Below are 21,791 nucleotides of genomic sequence, written 5' to 3' on the forward strand. Positions count from 1 at the left end.
TCCTCTCTGACGCTTCTTTATTGCTGCGCTTCAGGCCTTGAATCTAATTTCATTGGCTGAGCACATGTGACCATAATATTGACCGCAGGCCTTGATTTGAGTGCTCAAGAGTAGTGGCCAGCACTCTGTAGTCTGAAAGCAAGCTCAATGGGTGGTTGTGTAGGAGGATATGACATTATCTGGGGAGTGCTAGATGGAAGGCTGGTCAATTTTTGCTCGCCTGTTTAAATATGCCTCTGCACACATTCAAACGTTGTGTTCTTCTACTTTGAAACAATGTATTGGATAAATGATCACTGATAAGTGATATATGTTAGGAGACGTCATGTTCTTCACACTATGTAATGGGCCCTGTATCAAATGTGGATCATTTGTTCATAAACATTGAGCATGCACTCTCTCATCAATGGTCAAGACAAAGCAGAATTTGACTTAAAGTGTTTCCCTATAATTTTGTTTCTTCTTCACAAAAGCAAAATGCGTTACAACAAATCCGATGAGGTGGCTCATTTCTTATGGCTCAGCGGCAAGTAAAGGAATGTCAGCAGGAAAAGACGTTTGGAGTAAAGACTGACAGAAACTAAGTGGCAACTCCAACACAATATGGAGCAAAACTGACCATTTTTCATAACTTCATTGGATAGCTGGACCATCTACTCAGTTACAGTAACACAAGAAAACAACAGTATGCTACCGTTAATTCTCTCTACTTCAGCAACTTCTTATATTCCTTGACTCACTATTGTGTGTGTGTGTGTGTGTGTGTGTGTGTGTGTGTGTGTGTGTGTGTGTGTGTGTGTATCTGCAGTTTTCCAATTTTTCAAAATGAGAAGGTAACATTTTTTAACGACTTATATTTTTCCAGAATTACGCAGCATTGCATTTGACCTTAAGCTGGACCTTTTAGTTAATTATTTGAAAAAGAATCACTGTCACTGGAACTGACACATCCATCCATTCTCTGTACCGTACAGTAGAAAAAAAATACTATATATATATAAGCATGTGTGTGTGTGTGTGTGTGTGAGATCCTCCAACATTTGAGACACATCCTCCGGTCCCCAAGGGGGACCACCATTCTGGTCTGTCAATCCAGAGGTACTGTCCCCGATGTTCAGGTGATGTTGCAACCCCAGACTCTGCTTCAGTGGAACTGAGAAGTATTCTCTCCACGGATTCGCAACGTCTCGTGTTGAGATAGGCAGCATCCCATCCCCACTTTATACAGTGTTGACAGTGCACTGCTTCCCCCTCCTGAGATGCCAAATGAGGGACCAAAAAAGTCATCTAGAAATTATTCTCCATGGTCTTGTCGAACTCCTCCCAACAAGTTTTTGCCTCTATGACCACCAAGACTGCATTCTGCTTGGCCAGCCGGTCATCATCAGCTGCCTCCGGAGTCCCAACGCCAAAAAGGCTTTATGCATCCCTCACCGCTTATGTCTACCAACAGATTCGGGGGTTGCCGCAATGACAAGCACCGACCACCTTAAGGCCACAACTCTGGTTGGCCGCCACAACAATGAACGTACGGAACATGGTCCACTCGGACTCAATATCCTCTAGCTCCACCAGGTCGTGGGCAAAGTTCTGCCGGAAGTGGGAGTTGAAATTCTTTCTGACGGGATTCTGCCAGACGTTCCCAGCAAACCCTCACAATATGTTTAGCTCTGTCAGGTCAGACTGGCTTCTTCTCCCACCGTCGGAGCCAACACACCACCAGGTGGGGATCAGTTGACAATTCTGCCCCTCTGTTCACCCGAGTGTCCAAAACCTGCGGCTGCAAATACGGTGAAACAACCACAAAGCCGATCATCGACCTAGGCCTCGGGTGTCCTTGTGCACATATGGACATCTTTATATCCAGTAACATAACACCACTCTGGTTACAATGGGGGGGAGGGGGTGGGCGTTTCACCCAGTTATGCCCGTCCAGGTCTCACTGTCATTACCCACATAAGCATCAAAGTCACCCGCCACAATGATAGAGTTCTCAGTAGAGGCACTCTCCAGCACTCCTTCCAAGGACTCCAAAAAGGGTGGGTACTCTGAAATGGTGTTTGGTGCATAAGCACAAACAGCAGTCACGACCCGTCCCCCTAGCTCCTGAGAGGAAAAGGGTCCAACCCCTCTCCAGAGGGCTGGTACCAGAGCCCAAGCTGTGTATAGAGGCGAGGCTAATTGGAGCTTCTCCGCCTCGCACAATGGTTCAGGTTCTTTCCCTGTCAGAGAGGTAACATTCCAAGTCCCAAAAGCCAGCTTCTGTGGCTGGGGATCAGACCGCCAAGGTCCCCCCGCCTTTGGCCACCACCCAGCTCACAGGGCACTTGACCCCTTAGGCTCCTCCCAGAGGTGGTCAGCCCATGGGAAAGGGGGACTCACGTTTTCCGTTCGGGCTGAGCCTGGTCAGTCCCCATGGGTGCGGGCCCAGCCACCAGACGCTCGCCTTCGAGCCCGACCTCCAGGCCAGGCTCCAGAGGGAAGCCCTGGTAACCGGCGTCCGGGCAATGGTTAACTGGATCAAATTTTCTTATTCATCATGAGGGGTCTCTGAGCTGTCCTTGGTCTGGTCCCTCACTAGGACCTGTTTGCCATGGTTGAGCCTCCCGGGGGCATAAAGCCCCACACAACAGACACACAAACGCCTCCACTACAGTAAGGCAACGGCTGACGGGGGGTACGTTTATCTATCGAGCTATCTCTCTGTAGTGTATATATTGTTTATGTTTGTGCAGTAACTGAAAAGTGTGGGTGTTGAATACTTTCACCTGGAAAAGTGTGGCTGTTAATAACATCCCAAATGGCCGCGACGCCCCTGCAGTTCAGAAGACCACATAGCTGCATTTGTTCCATAAATTGTGTGACAAGATGGCAGCAGTGTAATGTGTCTATTGCCATTAAATTCAGCAAAGAAAAAAGAAACAGGCTGAGCACGACAGATATTTTTGAACAGTTAAATCATCTCTTCAATTAGACTTCTCATTTTATTGTTTTCTTCCATGTTGTATGAGGTGTCCTGAAATAGCCATAATAAAGAACTGCTTTGTAAAAAATAGTCCAGTAACGGCTTATGCTGACTTCCTCCCACATTCCCAAAAATGCATGTGCATGTTGATTTTCAGAATGTAAGTCATAATGAGGACAAGCGGTGTATCAACAAAATTTTGATGGCTCTTTTGTCATGGTTGCACAATTTTAAGTGGAACCAATTTGCAAACTACATTTGACCGACACACTATTAAGTTACTGGAAGTTTTACCTCGTAAATTCAGGGATTTTGGTGAACGTGATTACAAGGGAAAAAGACAGATTGCTTCTCAGATTAAAGATCCGTTCAAATAAAATACTGTGTATATTTGTTTTTAGGACAATGTGGACCTGGGAGAGTTGATGTTCTCATTGTGCTATCTCCCAACGGCTGGCAGGCTCACCATTACCATGATCAAAGCCAGAAATCTCAAAGCCATGGACATCACCGGTGCTTCAGGTGGGTTTTCATACTACATTTAAGATAAGATAAGATAAGAAAACCTTTATTCGTCTCGCAATATTTACTACATTTAGTCAGGTATGAAAGATTCCACAAGTAAGTTTCCGTGATTAGTTTGTCATTAAGTAGAACACGTTTGCTGCTGGGCTGTTCTTCCTTGTAATATCCTGATTGAACATGTTTCCTCCATAGATCCATATGTAAAGGTGTCACTGATGTGTGAGGGCCGGAGACTAAAGAAGAGGAAGACATCCACCAAACGCAACACTCTAAACCCAATATACAATGAAGCCATCGTCTTTGATGTACCCCCAGAAAACATCGATCAAATAAGTCTCCTGATAGCTGTCATGGACTACGATCGGTTTGTTACTAATGATGCTGTTTTGCTGCGCAATTATGAGGTTGAACACTTTGCTCTTGTGCTATGTGTAGGGTTGGACATAACGAAATCATCGGGGTGTGCAGGGTGGGTAATGAGGCCGACACTCTGGGACGAGACCACTGGAGTGAGATGTTGACATATCCACGCAAGCCTGTCGCACACTGGCACCCATTGATCGAGGTATTGCTATTTGCATACAGTGTACATTATTTGGGTTAAACCGTACATTCGGGTTAAAGTGGACTCATTGAGAAACAGACATACACAGTGTCATATTTTGGACAGGATAGTGTTCTGCAAGTGTTTTCCTGCTGTTTGTATGAGGCATTCGATTTTTGGAAGGAATAATTTCAGGATTAAGATGATAAATATACACAACACACTAAACCTCATTTAATGCAAGTCAGATGCACAGCATAAGGTGTTAGCGCTTTTAGGTTTAAAATGGCGAAACAGCAATTATACTGTATAACAAGAATCATGTGCAGCTTTCATATCCAGTGACCTTGTTTTTCTGTGATTTCCACAACAAAGACAGTGTCCTGTAACTACTTAGAGCGGCGGCTTCATTCGCAGAGCTGTTTATAGTTCAGAATTCCCAGCCCACGCTCATTAAAAAAACAGAGCATGCAAAAACAGATGCCGGTCTGATTCATGTAAATTTATGTTGAAATTCTCAAAGCGGCGTCGACTGGGTTCAACAAAAAGTCTATAAAAGATAAAAATACTTAAATTTTGAAGACTTTTTGAGAAATGAATAAGTGTTAGGCGGCACAGTGAACAACTGCTTTACAGCGCAGAGGTGCAGGGTTCGATTCCAGCCCTGCGTGGAGTTTGCATGTTCCTGTTGTCCCTGCGTGGGTTTCTCCTGTCACTCCGGTTTCCTCCCACATTCCAAAAACATGCGTGGCAGGTTGATGGAACACTCTAAATTGTCCCTCAGTGTGAGTGTGAGCGCGGATGGTTGTTTGTCTCTGTCTGCCCTGCAATTGGCTGGCAACCAGTTCCAGGAGTCCCCCGCCTAATGCCCGAAGACTGCTGTGATAGGCTCCAGCACCCGCCTTGTAAGCAAATCAGAAAATGGATGGATGGATGGAATAAGTGTTTAAGAAAATGGGTGGATGGATGTAACTGGATGTAATGCACATTATTAGATTACAGGGAATTTAGGTCGACCATAGGTCGTCACCAGGGCTTGACATGAACATTTTTGCTCACCATGAGGTGATTGGCCATTGACTATTTCCACAATAATAGTGGTTAAGCACAACCAACTTCCGCTTATAAAGCAACACAAATCGAAGCGCTTCCTTCCGGTTCAGGTGACCTACAGAGCCCTATGGCAGGAATATAATGTCTTCACTGTTCAAGAGCGGTCACTGTCCTGTGAAAAACATGTATGTCAATATATATATATTTTTAAAATTTATACACAAATAGGGTGTTCGCGTTTTTGACATCCCATTAACGTGAAAGTGTTTGAAAATCACAAAAATGGACATATGTGTTTTTCAAAGGACAGCGGCAATCTCCAATATTTAGTCTTTGCGTTACCATGCAGTATATCATATTAAATATCGATAGATGGACGTGTGAGTAAATTTCGCCGGTCCGTTATTTGTCATTCACCAGTGGCCAAGTCAACCAAAATTGTCATCGGCAGTCACTCCATCATTGTTATTTTCACCGCGCTGCCATCATCCCAAATTTGTCACCTGTTTTAGGACCATCAGCACATTTCACCGATCAGTCATCGTCAGTACATCACACTCCCTCTCTGCCAAATCTATGCATGATCTATAATGGTGCGGGAAGACCGAACACAGATGTTCTCTTTCTCCTTCTCCTTCTCCTTACTCTTCTTCTCCTAGTTTTTGGGTGAATTACAGCTCTTTGGTGCATACCTCCACCTACCGTACAGGAACTGAAAAGGGATATGGCAGGCCATGTCATAAACTAGAGGTCAAAACTGAGCATTTCTGTCAAGGCGTTTCCATATATAGTCATTGTAGTCCACTCGAAGCAACCTCGGTGTATATTCACCTCTGTAAACAAACAAATGCAAGACTCATGGTGTGCGTTTCCATCAGTCATCAGTCAAATGGTTGTCCGTCTGTGTCGCTCTAAGAAGCTCCGTTGGTATTCACAGGAAGTGCATTAACTTGCTTCGTGAGCCATGATTTTGCTTATAAAGCGGGTTGTTAAATATGATTAACGCTGACTTTGGGGTGCTGAAGTTTATTTGAACAAAGTTTACAACCTCGTGTTTTAATGTAAATAATCCCTATACATCAAATTCAAAGTTAATGAATAGTCCCCCCCCAAAAAAAATACCAATAATGTTTATCTATCCGAACATTAAAACTCTTGTCTTTGTAGTGCATTCAACTGAATGTAGGTTAAAAAGGATTTGCAAATTTGTATTCTGATTTTATGAACATTTTACAAAAAAAGCCTAATTTAGTTGGAATTGCCATGTGTAGCACATTTTTAGCCTTGCTGAAATTAGCCTCTTTCGAAAGGATACTCTTGTCTCATACAAAGAGCCAATGCTTTTTCCTCATGGTGCCAATTTAGTGACTCTCTGTATCCAATAAATGACATCATGACTTTTTTCGTGTTATCAGAGACTTTTGGAGAGCCTGAGACAAACAAATCACTCTTGTAAACATTATATTTTCTGAATTTATTGCAAATACATTTTTTAGGAGTTACATAATCCCATCAGTATCCTTTCAGTGCCCAATAAACACACACTTGAGAAGTAAATGAAGCGTTAGCTGTCACATTGCGTTTAGCAAAAGAATTGCAGTGTTGGTTGGAGGTCAATGACCCTGACTGCCAGTGGTGATGAAGTAAGACGAGCTCCAATGTTGTCTCTAGGGCTTTTCTGTAGCGAAACACCACACTCGCTCCACTAGCAGTGTTCTCTCGAAGCTTTAGCATTGGACTAAGATGCGAGCTAATGGCTTATTTGTGTTTCTTGAAAGGATCTACACACAACTCCTAAGGGCACACTGTGCAAGCTGGCATTTTCATTGTTATATTAGTGCAAGTATTGAGTAACATGCTTCATTTGCCCCAAAGCCTTACATCCCACCTACTTTGTAAATGCTTCCGTCGAACCCGAATGTGGACTCTTGTTAACCGAAACAAAAAAGACAGATAGAAGTCAAATATTATTTTAGTCTATGCTCTATAAAAATGAATGGCTATCACTTGGATTTTGGACACCCCTGATTTTATCCATGCAAACTTTTTGTTTTTTGCACCTACCTTGCTCCCTAAAAGAATGAGAATTGCGAATGGTTTAGAACAGGAATCAAAACAAGGAACCAGAATCGGAAAATGTAATAGCTCAAATTGAAATGATGGCCAGCCCTAGTAACAACATGGCTATACTTGATGCCACATGCCCAGCGGCTGTTGTCGCTATCTTGGGGAACCAGTCCTCTCCACTATTTATTTATTGATTTAACGTCCACCTTACCGTTTCTAGGGAATCCAATTGTCCAGTTTGGAGCCACAGCTATTTGGTGGACACAAAGCTGTGTTTTGTGCATGTAGTTATACCTAATTCAAGATCACAAATTAATATTTTTTGGACACAAATGAACATTTTTGTGACAATTAATTTAAAAATTATGGCAAAAAAAAAAGTTAAAAATAGAGATATCATGTCTAGGGCTCCGTAAGTGTCATCTCGTATGCTGTGTAAGAAGCCAGCAGCACACAGAGATGCAACACGCACATGCACATGTCATTTCAACTACTGTATTTACAAAGTGCATAGTGCAAGTTATGGCAGTACATTTCTCTAAGGTGTTTCAAAGTTTTATGCTATGTGGCCCCATTTTATCTTTTGAGCATCTGCCCTTGCAAAAGCTCCCTTCACACCACTGGCTTCTAATTACACTTGTGCTGACTTAATGGACTGAGGCTGACAATAAAAATGATAATAATAGTCTGTTCAGTCATGGTTCTAAATAGACACACACAAAATTGATAATGACGAAAGGCCAAACTCATTTTCAAACCAGTGTTTATGTTATTCAGCAAAAAGCATAGGCAGTAAAGAGATCGGAAGCTTGTTTACTTCTATTTACCGAATGAATGTGTGGCTGAATAAAAAGGACGAGCGCATCCTCCAAATCATTCCTGATCTTTTGAATCAGGTGTGTTGCAGAGGGGGAAGCATTTAAAAGCACGCATGATTGCGGCCCTCAAGGACCGCTCATTTGAGACCTGTGCTCCGAATGATTTCAAAGGCATATTTGAGCCTTTGTCCATGGATACCTCACCTTTTATACATTGCAAATACACCGGTGTTAAAAGTTCAGGGACAGTGTTAAAAACAGAATGTTAGTGTTGCATTAACACCACTTAAGTAATAAAATAGCCGGTGTACTAGTGATGGGTCCATGAGGCCTCATGAAGCGTGTTGACACAACGACACACTGTGTTGATGCTGTGTCGCTGACCACTGACTCCTGCTGGACTTTCAAAATCCCTGCAGGCAACCCACTTGACAGACTGAACTGACTGATTTGATGATGACGTGTATCCAGTATCATTCACATCTATGCATTCATATTGTATTATTCAATATGTTTGAATAATGTGAAAATTATGTAAATGAGAATGCTTGTGGGCTTTGTCTTCACAAATCTTTATTCAGAAAAATAAGTTGCTCCAATGTTTTGAATTTCAGTCTGTTACGTTTCTTGCATGCTATTTCCCTTGCTGTGGAGAACACACGCTCGCATGGCACTGGTGATGCCGGCGTACAGAGAAACTGCATTGCGAGGTTGGAGAGGTTTAGAAAAGTAGTGTGTTGGTACTTCGATTATAATAGCGGGTCTTGACTGCGTGCAATTTTCCCCTCTGCCAGGTATCGCTGGACCTCAGGTATAGCATCTGCTGTTGCACTTCTTCGCTGTCTCCCTACCTCATCATCCAAATGTTGCCACAGGTCATCTAAAAAAAACAAACCTAACAAATTTGGCATTTAGAACAGTTTGCGAAAAACAAACTACCTTATTGGCCCGAATATAAGACGGTGTTTTTTGCATTGAGACAAGACAGAAAAAGTGGGGATCATCTTATATTCAGGGTCTAGACATTATACCCATTCACGACGCTAGATGGCGCCAGATATCATTTAAAGTGAATGCTGAACTTAACTCCCCAGGCCAAAGTGAACCCGTGTCACGAATAATAAAAATAAAAATAGCGGTAGCACAAAGAAGAAAAATAAATAGCAGTAGCATGAAGAAGAAAAATAAAAAATAGCGGTAAGAAGGGAAAGAGAAGAAAATAATACAAGAGATAACAGAAAATGGAGAAACGTAGTGACAATCTGGAGAAAAGTGGGTCGAAGATCGGCCAGGTTAACCGGCAGCTGAGGAGAAGTTATGATGTAATTTACATTTCGAAAACCAGAAGCCATTCATTTACGAATGTGATTGCACTTTAGATTTGAATGAGGCAAAATAACATGCCTTTTGTCTCAAATATATTGTTATAATCACTGGTTTCAGATGTACTGTAATTATTTTTTGTATAAAAATTAATTTGGTATTCAAAAAGTCTTTTTTCAAACTTGAGTCTTGAAACAGAGGGGGTCGTATTATAATCAGGGCCGTCTTATATTCGTGCCAATACGGTAATAATGATGAGTAACATGCCAGCTGTAGTTGCAGAGGTGCTTTTGTTGGTATATGATATTTCTGTATGGCAAATTCGACATTTCACCTGCAATAAAATATGTGAAAAGTAAGCTAAGAGTTACCTTGAAATTAATTTGAATTAGAATGGAATAAGACATGTCAAAAATCCGAGAGGCACTAATTAACTTATTCTCCAAAAGGATATCAAAATGGCTCTACATGGCGGACAATTTGCGTTTCTCTGGAAGCTGCTCCATAATATGCACGTACTGTAGCAACGTCACTCGAGTGAAGCGCGCCTCAACAGTCGATAGTCTGCTGCTCTCTGCTGTGCGCGCGTGAGCGCGAGCACGAGCACGTAACCCACGGCACATATCAAAGAAGCTTTGAACTACGACAGCAGCTAAGCTAGCCTAGCCGACACGACGCTCGAAGTCAGACGGACATGTTTTTCTGAATGTTTTCCTTTTTGCCCAAATATATACTTTTCGAACGAGGGTGAGGTCTGGCTTGTTTCGGCAGGCGGCATCGTGTCGCTAGACGCACTTCCTGGCGGGCTTTTGCTGAGTCGACGCAGCCTGGACTGAGTCGACGCAGTTCATGTATTGGTCACGTGATCGTCACGAAGCAGCACACGCACCGACACGTGGATTGCTCTGTGAGCTCGACGCATGCATCGACGCATCGGTGTTACTGGACCCATCACTGCGGTGTAGTCTAGGATGTAACACTGATACATTGTTAAAATGGCGGGTGGGGGAAATTGAAACAACGTACTTAATATAAAATCGAAGTTCCCTTGTTGGAGTCGAGACAATTTTTTTTCAGCATCATTTTCCTCCTCACTTGCAAGACGCAGTCAAACTTCCCTAAGGTAGGCAAAGTTGTCACATGATATTTGTTGAAAAAAAAAGCCTCATAACTTAGTTTCCACTTGAGTTTTGTTTTTGATATTGTTTAAAACAGATTGGCCAATAGATGTATTTCGTGAACAAACCTGGTCACATGGCCTCATTAACACGATATTTTTGGTTCAAGCAAGTGTCGGCAGCCACAGCGATGAGCCGCACGTTAATTTTGATTGTTTTTGGACTGGTGAGGAGCCCAGCTGACTCCATTCAGTCTAATGAGCGTCATTTGTCAGCTTTTTGACAAACATTACGCCTATTCTTTAAAATGTAACATGGAAATAAGATGACATAAATTGCAAATTGTCCGGGAAGGAATTTGATTGCATTGAAGTGTTTGTATGAAAAATTATTGTCCGCATTATCCATCTTAAATGTTTTCTGTCCGTATTCTTCAGTCTGTTTTGCTGCCATGTCATTTTGAAGGTGTCCCAAAGACTCTGCAAGACCACTCACCATTTGAACAGCCACCGGGTGATGAATGCATGTCCACCATGAAACGTTTGGCAAACCAGCCAGTTGTCCAAGTGTCAACACGAAGGCAGCGTTCACGCACAGAGAGATGCAACTATCCATACCGAGTGCAACGGTCTTGTCTACAGTGATGGGCAACTTACTTCCACAATGTAATACATTTCATATTCGTAGCTATTTGCATTTGTAAGTACCGGTAATACGTTTCTTTACAATATTACTATCTGTGTAGAGTTATAAGTTGTGTATGTTTAAGGTCATTTTCTTTTTTTAAATTAGGGATTAATTGGTTGAGAATCCGCCAAGAAATGAAAGAAGCAGTCAACGGGTGAAGTAATATGATAAAATGACCAAACGTACAGCTAAACGGCCAGCTGATGGGCAGCCATGACTTCCGAAGATGAAGCTATTTTGACGAGGAGTTCCTCCCCTCGCGGTATCTCCAGAGCGACGTAGAGGAGGAAGCTGTTGTGTGTGGCAATGCCGTCAAAAACAAGGCAATACAAGAAACCCGTTGAATCATTTGAACAAGTAGCACCCAAGTGATCAAGCGGAAAGCATAAAAATGCAAGCAGTGTGTGCACAACCTGCCCACGTAAACATTAGAAGTTTAGTCGCTAATAACCAGCCATCCGATGAAAGCAGCAATCAACCTTGTCATCATTTGCAAAACTCGAGTCTTGAAAAAGAGGGGGTTATGATCCTGCATATGCCAATGCCGTATGTAGGATCATAACTTTAAAATGATTAGGTTCACATTATAAGGCGTATTTATTATTCCTGATTGGTCCAATTAATTCACTATGTTTATTTTATTCCACATTTGTTGTACAGAGAATTACATTATTTGAAGTGAATGAAAACAATCTATGTAAATAAAATGTTTAATTATTCAATAATAAGCTTTATTGTGAGTCGCCATACTTTAAAACTGCCAATTGCGATGAACAAGATAGTCGCCGGTCCGCGAACAGCATGTACTTGTCTCAACTGGTCCGTGACTCAAAAAAGGTTAATGGACCGATTTCTCCTTAATTTTTGGTGTTTCATTTTGTCTTGTGGTGCCCGATTTTTAACGCAGGACTCAGTAACTGTAGTAATAATATAAAAATAAAACATTATATTACTTTGTTTCTCCTGAAATGGAATATCTTGCCTGCAACAATGCTTGTCAAACACAATATGCGTTAAAAGTGTCGCTGCTGCCTCTTGGGTGAAAAACTGCGGAACCGAATGTCAAAATGAAATGCTTGTATGTGTGGGTGATGAAAATCCATTCCCTACTTTCAGGAAAATTGTGAACACCTCAATGACAATAAGGCATTTCTTTTGACCACAAATATTTTTACTTTGAGTTTTGATGATTGCCTGAATGCATTTAGAATTTACGACTAGTTGTTCACTGTTCTTGCTTTGCCTTGACCTGATTTATAGGCATGATGGCCAGTTTTCATATGAAACTGATGAAAGAACATACATTGTGCCAAAACGCTGTTTTGTATGAGCTGTACGAAACGGATTTAATAAAAGAAAATTGTTTTGAATTGAAATCGTGTAATGTGTTTTATTTAAGTTTAGGAGGTATGGGGTATTTTTTTTTTCCGCACATTGTACAGTGTGGGCATGACCACTCATTAGTTTCAATCGAAATGCTCAATAGTGTCATTATTACTGCACCGCCAACACTACATTTAGTTGCATTAACACACTATTGGTTGTTGAAGTTTGAAAACTTTAGTAAATGTTACTTTAGCACCGAGTAATGTGTATGTAAGGATCCACTGGGACCACAACTTGGCCCAGGAATATACTTCGACGGCCCGCTGTCACGCACTGAAAAATATTTGTGGACAGAGGGAAGTTGGAGGCAGCGTTCTGTGGACTTTACGCATTTAAACATTTGGCGATGGTGGCGGGTGCAGATGGAGCGAATGGCGGTTGTGCGCGACTAAGTTTAGTCCCGCACATTGGCGACGGCAGACGTCACAGTACGAAAGTTAATCGGCGATTGGGGGTTGGGTGGCCATCACGTGGTTTGGCTGACCTGGAAATATAGGCTGTTTTGGGAACTTACCACATTTTCCCGTAATTACGGATGGCCAGCACGCCCCTGATGCATATAGACACTGCTCAGTGTTAAAAACAACACCCCAGGTGTTTTATTAACATCAGTAGAGTTGCAGTGTAGGGCCTCATATAACCATATGGCTCCAGTGTATGCTAATTAAAGAAAATCTGAACTCTACATGAATCGGATTTCCAATTACAGCATTGCAATATTTTCCCATGTGCATTTTCAACTACTAACTGGATCCTTCTTGTCTTCTTTGTCTGTGGTGAATCAGTGGGTTGGACAAGGAGCAGCGGGAAGTGGAAGTCAAGGAGGATCCACAAATTCTCTGAAGGCACCGCCGTCACCCTGAACACATACCCTCATGCACGCACACACAAACACACACATGCACATGCATGCACACACACATTCACACACACACACACACACACACACACACACACACACACACACACACACACACGCACACACACACACACACACACACACGCACACACACACACACACACACAAACACACGTGCACACTAAGGCTCAGGTTGGTAGAGCAACGAAGAATGGACCTACAAAAATGACCATTAAGGTTTCTCCTTACATCTTTCTTAAAAAAAAATTTAAAAAAATACTCAATTACATTCCAGCTGAACTGCTGCCGTATATAATTATTTTAGCTGTTACTAATGGTATTAATAATTTGAAACCAAATTACTTTTGTGTGAGTTTAAACTTAATTGTGACTGACGAGCTATCATACATTGTCTTTGCAGTAAGGCGTTTAAAGTCAAGCTTTGTTCGGCAGAAATGTCAACGATTCTTAATGACATGATAGTTTTTTTGACTTGGGCTTTCTCATATGCATCGTCTCTCCTCTAAGAATATAGTCATTCATGTATTTGCTTCAAGAAGATGTCAAGGCAAACAAATAGAATATAACCTTGTTTTTGTTCATTTTTTTATGGTTTGTTTGTTTTTTTCGAACTGCATGTTTAATATCATTTTTCACAGTGTTTGGTCAAAATAAAGAAAATAGAGGCATCGTAGAGAACTATTGATGTGGTGTGTTTTTCAGAAAAGTGATCCTTTTGCTTTGCAAGCTTTCCTATTTGTTATGTTCAAACAGTGTATCTAGAGTGGCTGGTTACAGTTTTTTATGTGTTCAGTTCTGCTTCCGGGCAATTTAACGGAACCATTCTAATTTAGAAATATGCCCCATATACAGTGTGTGATATCAAATCAGGAATCACTTTAAAAGCATTGGCAAGTAACCACGAACGAACCATTGGCAACATGCTATTTTTTCCCCCTAATTGTATGGTATGTATAAAAAAAAAATAATAATAAATAAATAAACATAATACATCCATCCATCCCAAAATGACTGCTTAATTCATATTTTATCTTGCTATGTTTTGGAAACAATACACATAGCAATTGAATTTGGGATGGGTAGCTGCAGGCCCTTATTTCGGGAGTTGGCAAAATACAAACAAGCATAAACAGCCAACATATTGTTGATCATGATGTTCTTCTCCAAAGTGAGATCACACCTTGTTGTATTTGTAAACCTGTTTTATGTTTAGGTTTTGAGAAAGTGTTTTGGACACCGTCACAAGTACAGTAGCAATGATGACTTGTGTGTTTTGTCAATGAAATGCATGCATTATGTTTAATTTTGTTTTGTTTTGATGTTTTGTTTCTGTCAGACCAGAATTATACACAATCTGTACTGGTTAAAATGTCCTTTTGGATGTTATCAATAAATGATTCTTTTTGGATGCAGTGGTTTATGTCAGAGGAAGAGAAAACATCTATAATGCACACCAGCTTTCACTTGCTCCGTGAATGTTCTCTGCTGATTGCTGTTATCAAAAGATCGATGAAGAACTTGTGATTAAGCACACACATGGTGGTGGCAAATGATGGCGATACGGACATTGGATCCCATAGCAACAGAAATCTTGAGATATGCAGGTCTGGGATATTGACTGTCACTTGTCGCATGAAACCTTGCAAACGTAACAATTATTGTCACACAATGCTTTTTAAAGTGCCACGTTTCCAAACTCTGAGGTCCGCTTAAAATTTGCTAAAAGTAAATCATACAGTTGACTAATGCATACTCGTGGTTGGGCACCCGCCTATTTGCTGATTTTATTTGTCAATTTTTCCATACACCCATTTTCTGATCCGCTTAGCCGCACGAGGGTCGCAGATGTGCTCGAGCCGATCGCAGCTGTCTTCGATCAGTAGGCGAGGGATACCCTGAACTGGTTGCCAGCCAATCTTTTCAGTTTTTTTTTTTTTTTTTTTTTTTCAGTATTTTAAAGTTTAGCGGTTCAGCGGATTTGGAAGTTCACATCCTCATTTAGCAGAGATTGAAACATCTCATGATAAGATACGATTGCGGACTGATTCCCGAGCCGGCCCTCAGGACGATTGAGAGTTGTTGCTTGTTGTTCAAGCAAACTTTGATGATATCTAAAATATAATTCATAAAATGTTTTAAAAAAAACACATGTCTGGCAATTTATGGTACATCATGTGTACCATACCATCATGTGTACATCATTATGGATGCTATGGTCTTGCTGTTCTAGAAAAGCCCGCTAATTTCAGTGTACTATAATGTATGACCCCAGGCAACATACTTTAATTGTCCATTCTGGAATAAAGGAAAATTGCACATCCACGACAGCAGGTGGCAGTGGCGCTCTGTCTGTACAAGGAGTACAGTATACGATCTCAGGTGTAGTAGATTGTTGGTTTTTTTTATTGTTTGTTTTTTTGCACCGGTCATGCACTTATACAGCACAGATCAGGAGACATGAAGTGCAGTGAACAAAGCCTCAAGCGACATCATGGAAAAATATTCAACAGTGATAAAAGGAAGGTGTTGAGTCACTAAAAAACACTTCATCAAATATTCTTTAATATAAAATGATCTTGTCGTCTCCTTTTTTTCCCCTTTTCTTTTTTTAAATGTAATTTTCCTTTCTTTCAAAAAGGGTACAGTGTTTTGCAGAGGTGTCCTGAAAACATATTAATAGACAAATGACACGATAATCAAGAGTTGAGGAGTGCAAATATTTTCTTCTATGTCTGGTCTGATGTGTACACATGTTTTAATGTAACAAACAAGTCTTTTTATTTAAGTGAGACCCATAACATCCATTGCAATGTGAATTGCGTGCATTCATAGAGACAATTGCTTATTATTACCATGACTTCACGGGCTGTTTAATTTAATCATGTTGGTAACAGTTTGGCTTGACCAGAGAACTTCCTCAAAATAATTTTGCTGGAACAAAAACTGTGCCGTGACGCACCATCCAAGCATTGTTGCTCAATCCACAGATGGAACCAACAAAGGCAACAGCAGGACAGCAACGATTTTACCTCTGGATGTTGCTAAATAAACACAGCTCAAAGCACAACACATCTCAGAATTCAATAAATGAAACATTTCAATCGGAAATGTTGATGAAATATCGATTACATGTAAACAACATAGTGTAAGGAAACAAATTAATCGAAGAATGGATTGAGAATCATAATAACAGGGCTCTAATTCTGTGACCAGTGCAAGTCTGTCGCGAGGCATGGTCTAAATCTACGCAGGGGCAGGTGAGGTATTTTTGCAGCTTGGTGCAGTTTAAAATGGGTGTTATGCGCCGTTGTGGGTACGAACGTAGCCAACTTGATCCAAGAGAAGCGGCTCCTCTCATTCCTCTTCAAACTGGAATGCAAGAGGCACGCAGTCCTTGATATGGTGGATGGAGAAAATGATTTGCGAGAGCCCATAGAGGAGGTCAAAGTCACAAAGTCTGTTTGTAAGCAGACCTCCACAGGCCGATGACGCGTGATCTGTGAAGTGGGCATTTGTAGACCGCCTTCCACCCTGATTGGATTGTGTCCATGTGTAGTCGATTCAACAATACATCATGACCCAAAAGGGCACCAGTGGATTCAGATATGGGGAATAAATGAGACAGTCACTGTCAAAAGAATGCTTTGAACTTGACTGGCTCGCCTATTCCCCTTAACCGAATCCCAGAAATTGAGTTACACACTCCAGCCTAATGATCTCGTATCAGAAGGAACTCCACAACATCCCGAGCCTCGATGTCTGTCACGTTCATACCATGAAGCACTCACACCTGTAATGAGAACAGGGGGCAACAGGTAAAATAGGCCAATTCTGGTGTCCTCTGGCAGTCAGGTTTCATGGTGCCCGGCTGCAAGAATCGGCCCTCGTGGTTGTGAAGGCATTGAAAAACATTAGCAACTAGGCAAGAATTAATCAACAAGAATTGGGAGAGCCAAAAGAACAGCAGATGCAAATCATTCCCCAATAAAAGGTTGATTTGCTTCTCCACCTGGTGTCTGTTCCGACACAACACAACAGCAGGTGAAAGTGACAAAAATGAGACAGTACAACAACAACGTAGTGAACCCAAAATTGACTGAGCATGGGAGATGCAGAAAAACAGAACAGATGTGCATCTTGAATGCCAGCAGTTGGGGCCTACCGATAATTCTGCATTTGCAGATGTGTAGGTGTCGAAAAACAGCTTCATTTTCATCTACTCCCACACACTCCTGCTCTGAGCTATGTATTCCGACATTATCATCATCAGATCATTAAGTGAACTGTATCCAACCAGTCTGCTTTGGAAATGTCTTTAGCAAAACAAGAATGTAGAAGCAAAATTGGGTGCTATAATAACCACTAAGCTTAATTTACTCAGACCAGGGGAAAGTGGCTGCGTAATGAGCCAGTCAGAATGTATCTCTTGAAAAATGAAGGAACTGAAAAATTATGATCATAACACATCAACGACTGAAGCCTTCAGCATGTGTAAATAAATCCCATGCTGGACCAGGCAACAAGTTTAAAGACCTATCCATCCATCCATCCATTTTCTGATCCGCTTAATCCTCACAAGGATCGTAAGGGGTGCTGTAGCATATCCCAGCCGTCTTCGAGCAGTAGACGGGGGACACCCTGAACCGATTGCCAGCCAATCGCAGGGCGCACAGAGACGAACAACCATCCGCGCTCACACTCACATCTAGGGACAATTTAGAGTGTTCAATCAGCCTGCTATGCATGTTTTTGGAATGTGGGAGGAAACCGGAGTACCCGGAGAAAACCCACAGAGGCCTGGGGAAAACATGCAAACTCCACACAGAGAGGCCAGAGGTGGCACTGCAAGGTCGACGAACTAACCACTGGATCACCGGGTCGCCCAAGTTTAAAGACCCTTTAAAGTGAATTCAGAGATTTGTTCATTTCAGCTTTCTTGATTTGGGGTTTTGGGGCCGGGAGGTGTGTGGCTAAAACTGGCCTCCACAGTTTTCAAAAGAAAGCCGTGTGAATGGCATTATCTTGTTGATCTTTAAATAATTTTTCAAAGGAGATTTCTCACAAAAAGTAATTTTAATTGGAAACTATATTTCACTTCAGAGCGTGACGGACACCGATAATCGCCAAGCCTCCCCATACAAGTGCTAATAACATTTCTCCATTATTAGTCCATTGGCCAGATTCCTTGAATACACTGCAGATGGCACTGCAAACCTTCATACGCACTGAATCCCAAAGACCTCCACAGCTAGATAAATATCAGTGACAAGTGCAATGCCACTTCGCAGGACCAAGTCAAAGCTGCTCTTTCGTCATTCTCTCTTTTTCGAAATATTTTCAGTTATTAACTCACATTGGGTGACACATACACAAATCTTTCAAATATGCCATGAGGCCACATATTCTGCAAATCAGAGTGCTGCTTTTGACTAAAAAAACGTGAACAAGTCCATGGGGATTAATGCCCATAGTGACAAAGGCACAAAGATTATATGAGCGACAATATGTAACTGTATGAGCTGTATGTACTGGGCATGCACAGATATCGCTTTTTTTTTTCAACATTCCTGTCGGATTCACTTTCAGTCATGTCATTCTTTAACCTGGTAAACGATTGCTAAAAACAGAAGTGGTGCACCCAACCACTGTGTGATTTAATAAGGTATTTTAGAGGTCATTTGCAATGCCAAATGTTCCCCACAACCTACTTCTCATCCCAAGGAAATAAAAACTCATCAGTGTTTTAGTTCCTACCCATGTGCAATGACCTGGGGGACCGTATGTAGTAGTGCCCCGCCAGATGTCCTTATGTACAGTTTACAGGTCATTTAACACTTTCGACAATGTAATTTTCCTGATCCACGTATGGGAAGAAGAAGCCTACATCTGAGCAATGTGAAAGAAATACATGCAGGCTGAGTGCATAGCAAGGACATGAACCCTGTCCTAACCCTGGTATGTGTTTTGATGTTGGATGCATATAAAGATGATTTTTGTTTTCTGGACATTTCCAACAATAAACTGCGTTAAGCATTTCCGAATCAGAATCATCTTTATTGGCCAAGTACGCAGAACACACAAGGAATTTGTCAATTATACAGAAAGTCCTTGAGCGCTTCAAAGTGTCTGGTGCTGTGGAATATTGATGAACGACAATTGTTCAAGTATGTAGAGAGCTGGAGCCACAATGATCAATGTGGTAATGCTGTTCCACAGGGGTGTGCAAAAATGCAAGGAGCCACTATAGATTTAAGTTCGTGTTTAAGGGGTTAATGGCGAGAGGGAAGAAGCTGTTTGAATGTTTGCTGATTTTTATGCGCATGGTTCGATAGCGCTTACCTTATCCGGGTCATCTCCCTCAACCCTTTGTGTCCAGGTGTTCCTTGTTGTCTCGTCTGTTTGCTTGTATTTGCTTTTTTGGTTTCTGTCAGTCTTTGTTGAATCGTGCGTTGCTGTCACGTTGTTTTGGTTCTTGTAGTGGTGTTTTGCTGTGACTTTTAATGATGGGCAGATGAGGCCCCATCGGGTGTATGGCACATTTCCCAAGCTGTGTTGACACTGTGCTGAAACTGTATTGTTATTTTAATGGTGACATCTGTTAGATTTTAAAAGTCATTGCACGCAACTTCAATAAAAACTGGAAAGAGACGATACACAGTTCACTCACACGTTTCTGTTAAGAAACATCAGCTGTGTTAACATCTTTGGGCCGATGCAATTGCAATTCCAAACCATTTCTCCTGCTTTTGAGAACACTTGTTCACAGGATACTGATGATGAAGGCGTACATAGAAATGTCTTTGCGTTTTCCAGTTTTGCAGTGGATGCTGTAATCCTGGTGTGTTCGCCTCAGAGATGTGTCTTTGTACCTTGATAATGGCATCAGCAGTGAAGTTAAAATTGACTCTGCTCTCCTTGACTTCCATAATCCAGCAGCTGCCACAGGATGTCATCTGAGGAAAAATATCATGCATCTTTATTACGTAGTCATTGTAATCACATGAAGTGATTTTCAGGTACATTAAAAGACCCCCAAAATTAACAGTCATATGACATACGTGAACTGGGAGCAGATGGTTGAGTTCAAGGTCCAGCTTGGGCATCTTCCATATGTGTCACCTCAGGATTTCCCATTTCCCCTGCACACTCTTTTCATTGCAGCATTGGCTTTTGATGCACTTAAGAATGCCATCATGTTGAAGCCAATGTCCAACTGTAGTGATATTGTCATTACGCTTAATGACTCCAGGTGAGTTTCCAGCAGTCTTGTTTTTAGGTTTTCCTCAAGATCGACTGCTTTTTCTGTGGTCACTGTAATGCATTGTGATGCAGTGAGTGGTGCAGCACTTTAAGCATTAGGATTACTTTTGATCCACACACGTTTTTTTTTTCCTCAGAAATCCCTAGAGTTGCTTCATTAAAGGGAGCTAGCACACACAGTGTCTCCTCTATGTTGTTGTACTCATCTGAAGTTAGCTGAGGTATGTCACTTTTTAAAGAGGTCGGGGACACCAACACAGACGCTTTCTGCCGTGCATTCCAGCATTAAATAGTATTTAATAAAAAAAAAAAACAGCACGTATTTAATAAATACGTGCTGTTCCATCTAGTTGACCCTTCATTCATCAGTTTCTTCACCGGTGCACATAACTCCTACTCTGGCATCCCTTCATTGGCTCCCTGTACATTTTAGAGTTCTTTTCAAGATCCTATTATTTGTTTTCAAATCTTTAAATGACCTCGCACCACCTTACCTCTCTGAGCTCATCCGCCCCTACACACCTGCCCGGCGCCTCAGGGCTGCAGACGAGACATTATTAGAAGTACCTATAACTAAACAGAGGCTCAGAGGGGATCGAGCCTTTTCCGTTGCTGGTCCCTCTCTCTGGAATGACCTCCCACTGAACATTCGGCAAGCCCCCTCGCTGCCCATCTTTAAAACCCGCCTCAAAACTCACTTGTATTCTTTGGCATTTGACTCAGCATGACTCAGATTTGATCTTAGTTTTACTGTTTGGTACCTTCTACCATCTTTGTTACTGAGGTATTGCTTTATTTATGTATATATGTTAGTTGCTCCATGACAGCACTTTGTATGCAGCGATGGCTGTTTGAAAGTGCTCTATAAATACAGTTGAGTTGAGTTGAGACGTGATTTTCGAATTGTTAATTTTAATGAATGTGCTATACAAATTGTGTGCATGATTTGGCCTCTTCTGTCACATGCAAATATGTTTGCAGCTGTGTCTGTGACAAGGAATATCACTTTCTCTGCTATGGCCCATTCCTCCTTAAGTTTTTATTTATTTTTTTGCTTCAACCAGCAGTGTGCTGCTGTGGGAAGTGTTCTACTCCCAACACTGATATACACACTGTATGGTGGTCACTGTCCGCAATGACAGGTCACAGCCAGATAAGCCTCCAT

At 41.6% G+C, this 21,791-nt stretch overlaps 1 protein-coding gene across 2 annotated transcripts in view; it reads left to right on the forward strand.

The window, feature by feature from the left end:
• The window catches only part of syt9b (synaptotagmin IXb), a 45,548-nt gene extending 32,131 nt beyond the window's left edge, over positions 1–13,417 (forward strand). Inside the window, exons 5-8 of one of the 2 annotated variants that reach the window (XM_019876967.1) lie at positions 3,367–3,487; positions 3,683–3,854; positions 3,926–4,055; positions 10,879–11,452. In XM_019876967.1, the coding sequence (XP_019732526.1) occupies positions 3,367–3,487; positions 3,683–3,854; positions 3,926–4,055; positions 10,879–10,950 (495 nt within the window). In that variant the 3' untranslated portion in view covers positions 10,951–11,452. Of the gene's footprint in view, positions 1–3,366; positions 3,488–3,682; positions 3,855–3,925; positions 4,056–10,878; positions 11,453–13,271 lie in introns of those variants that run through there. The other variant, XM_019876966.1, reaches the window with a different exon arrangement.
• Positions 13,418–21,791: the final 8,374 nt, after the last annotated feature.

Source organism: Hippocampus comes, unplaced genomic scaffold, assembly GCF_001891065.2.
Source record: "Hippocampus comes isolate QL1 unplaced genomic scaffold, H_comes_QL1_v1.1 scaffold110, whole genome shotgun sequence".
In the NCBI taxonomy this organism is placed as follows: domain Eukaryota; kingdom Metazoa; phylum Chordata; class Actinopteri; order Syngnathiformes; family Syngnathidae; genus Hippocampus; species Hippocampus comes.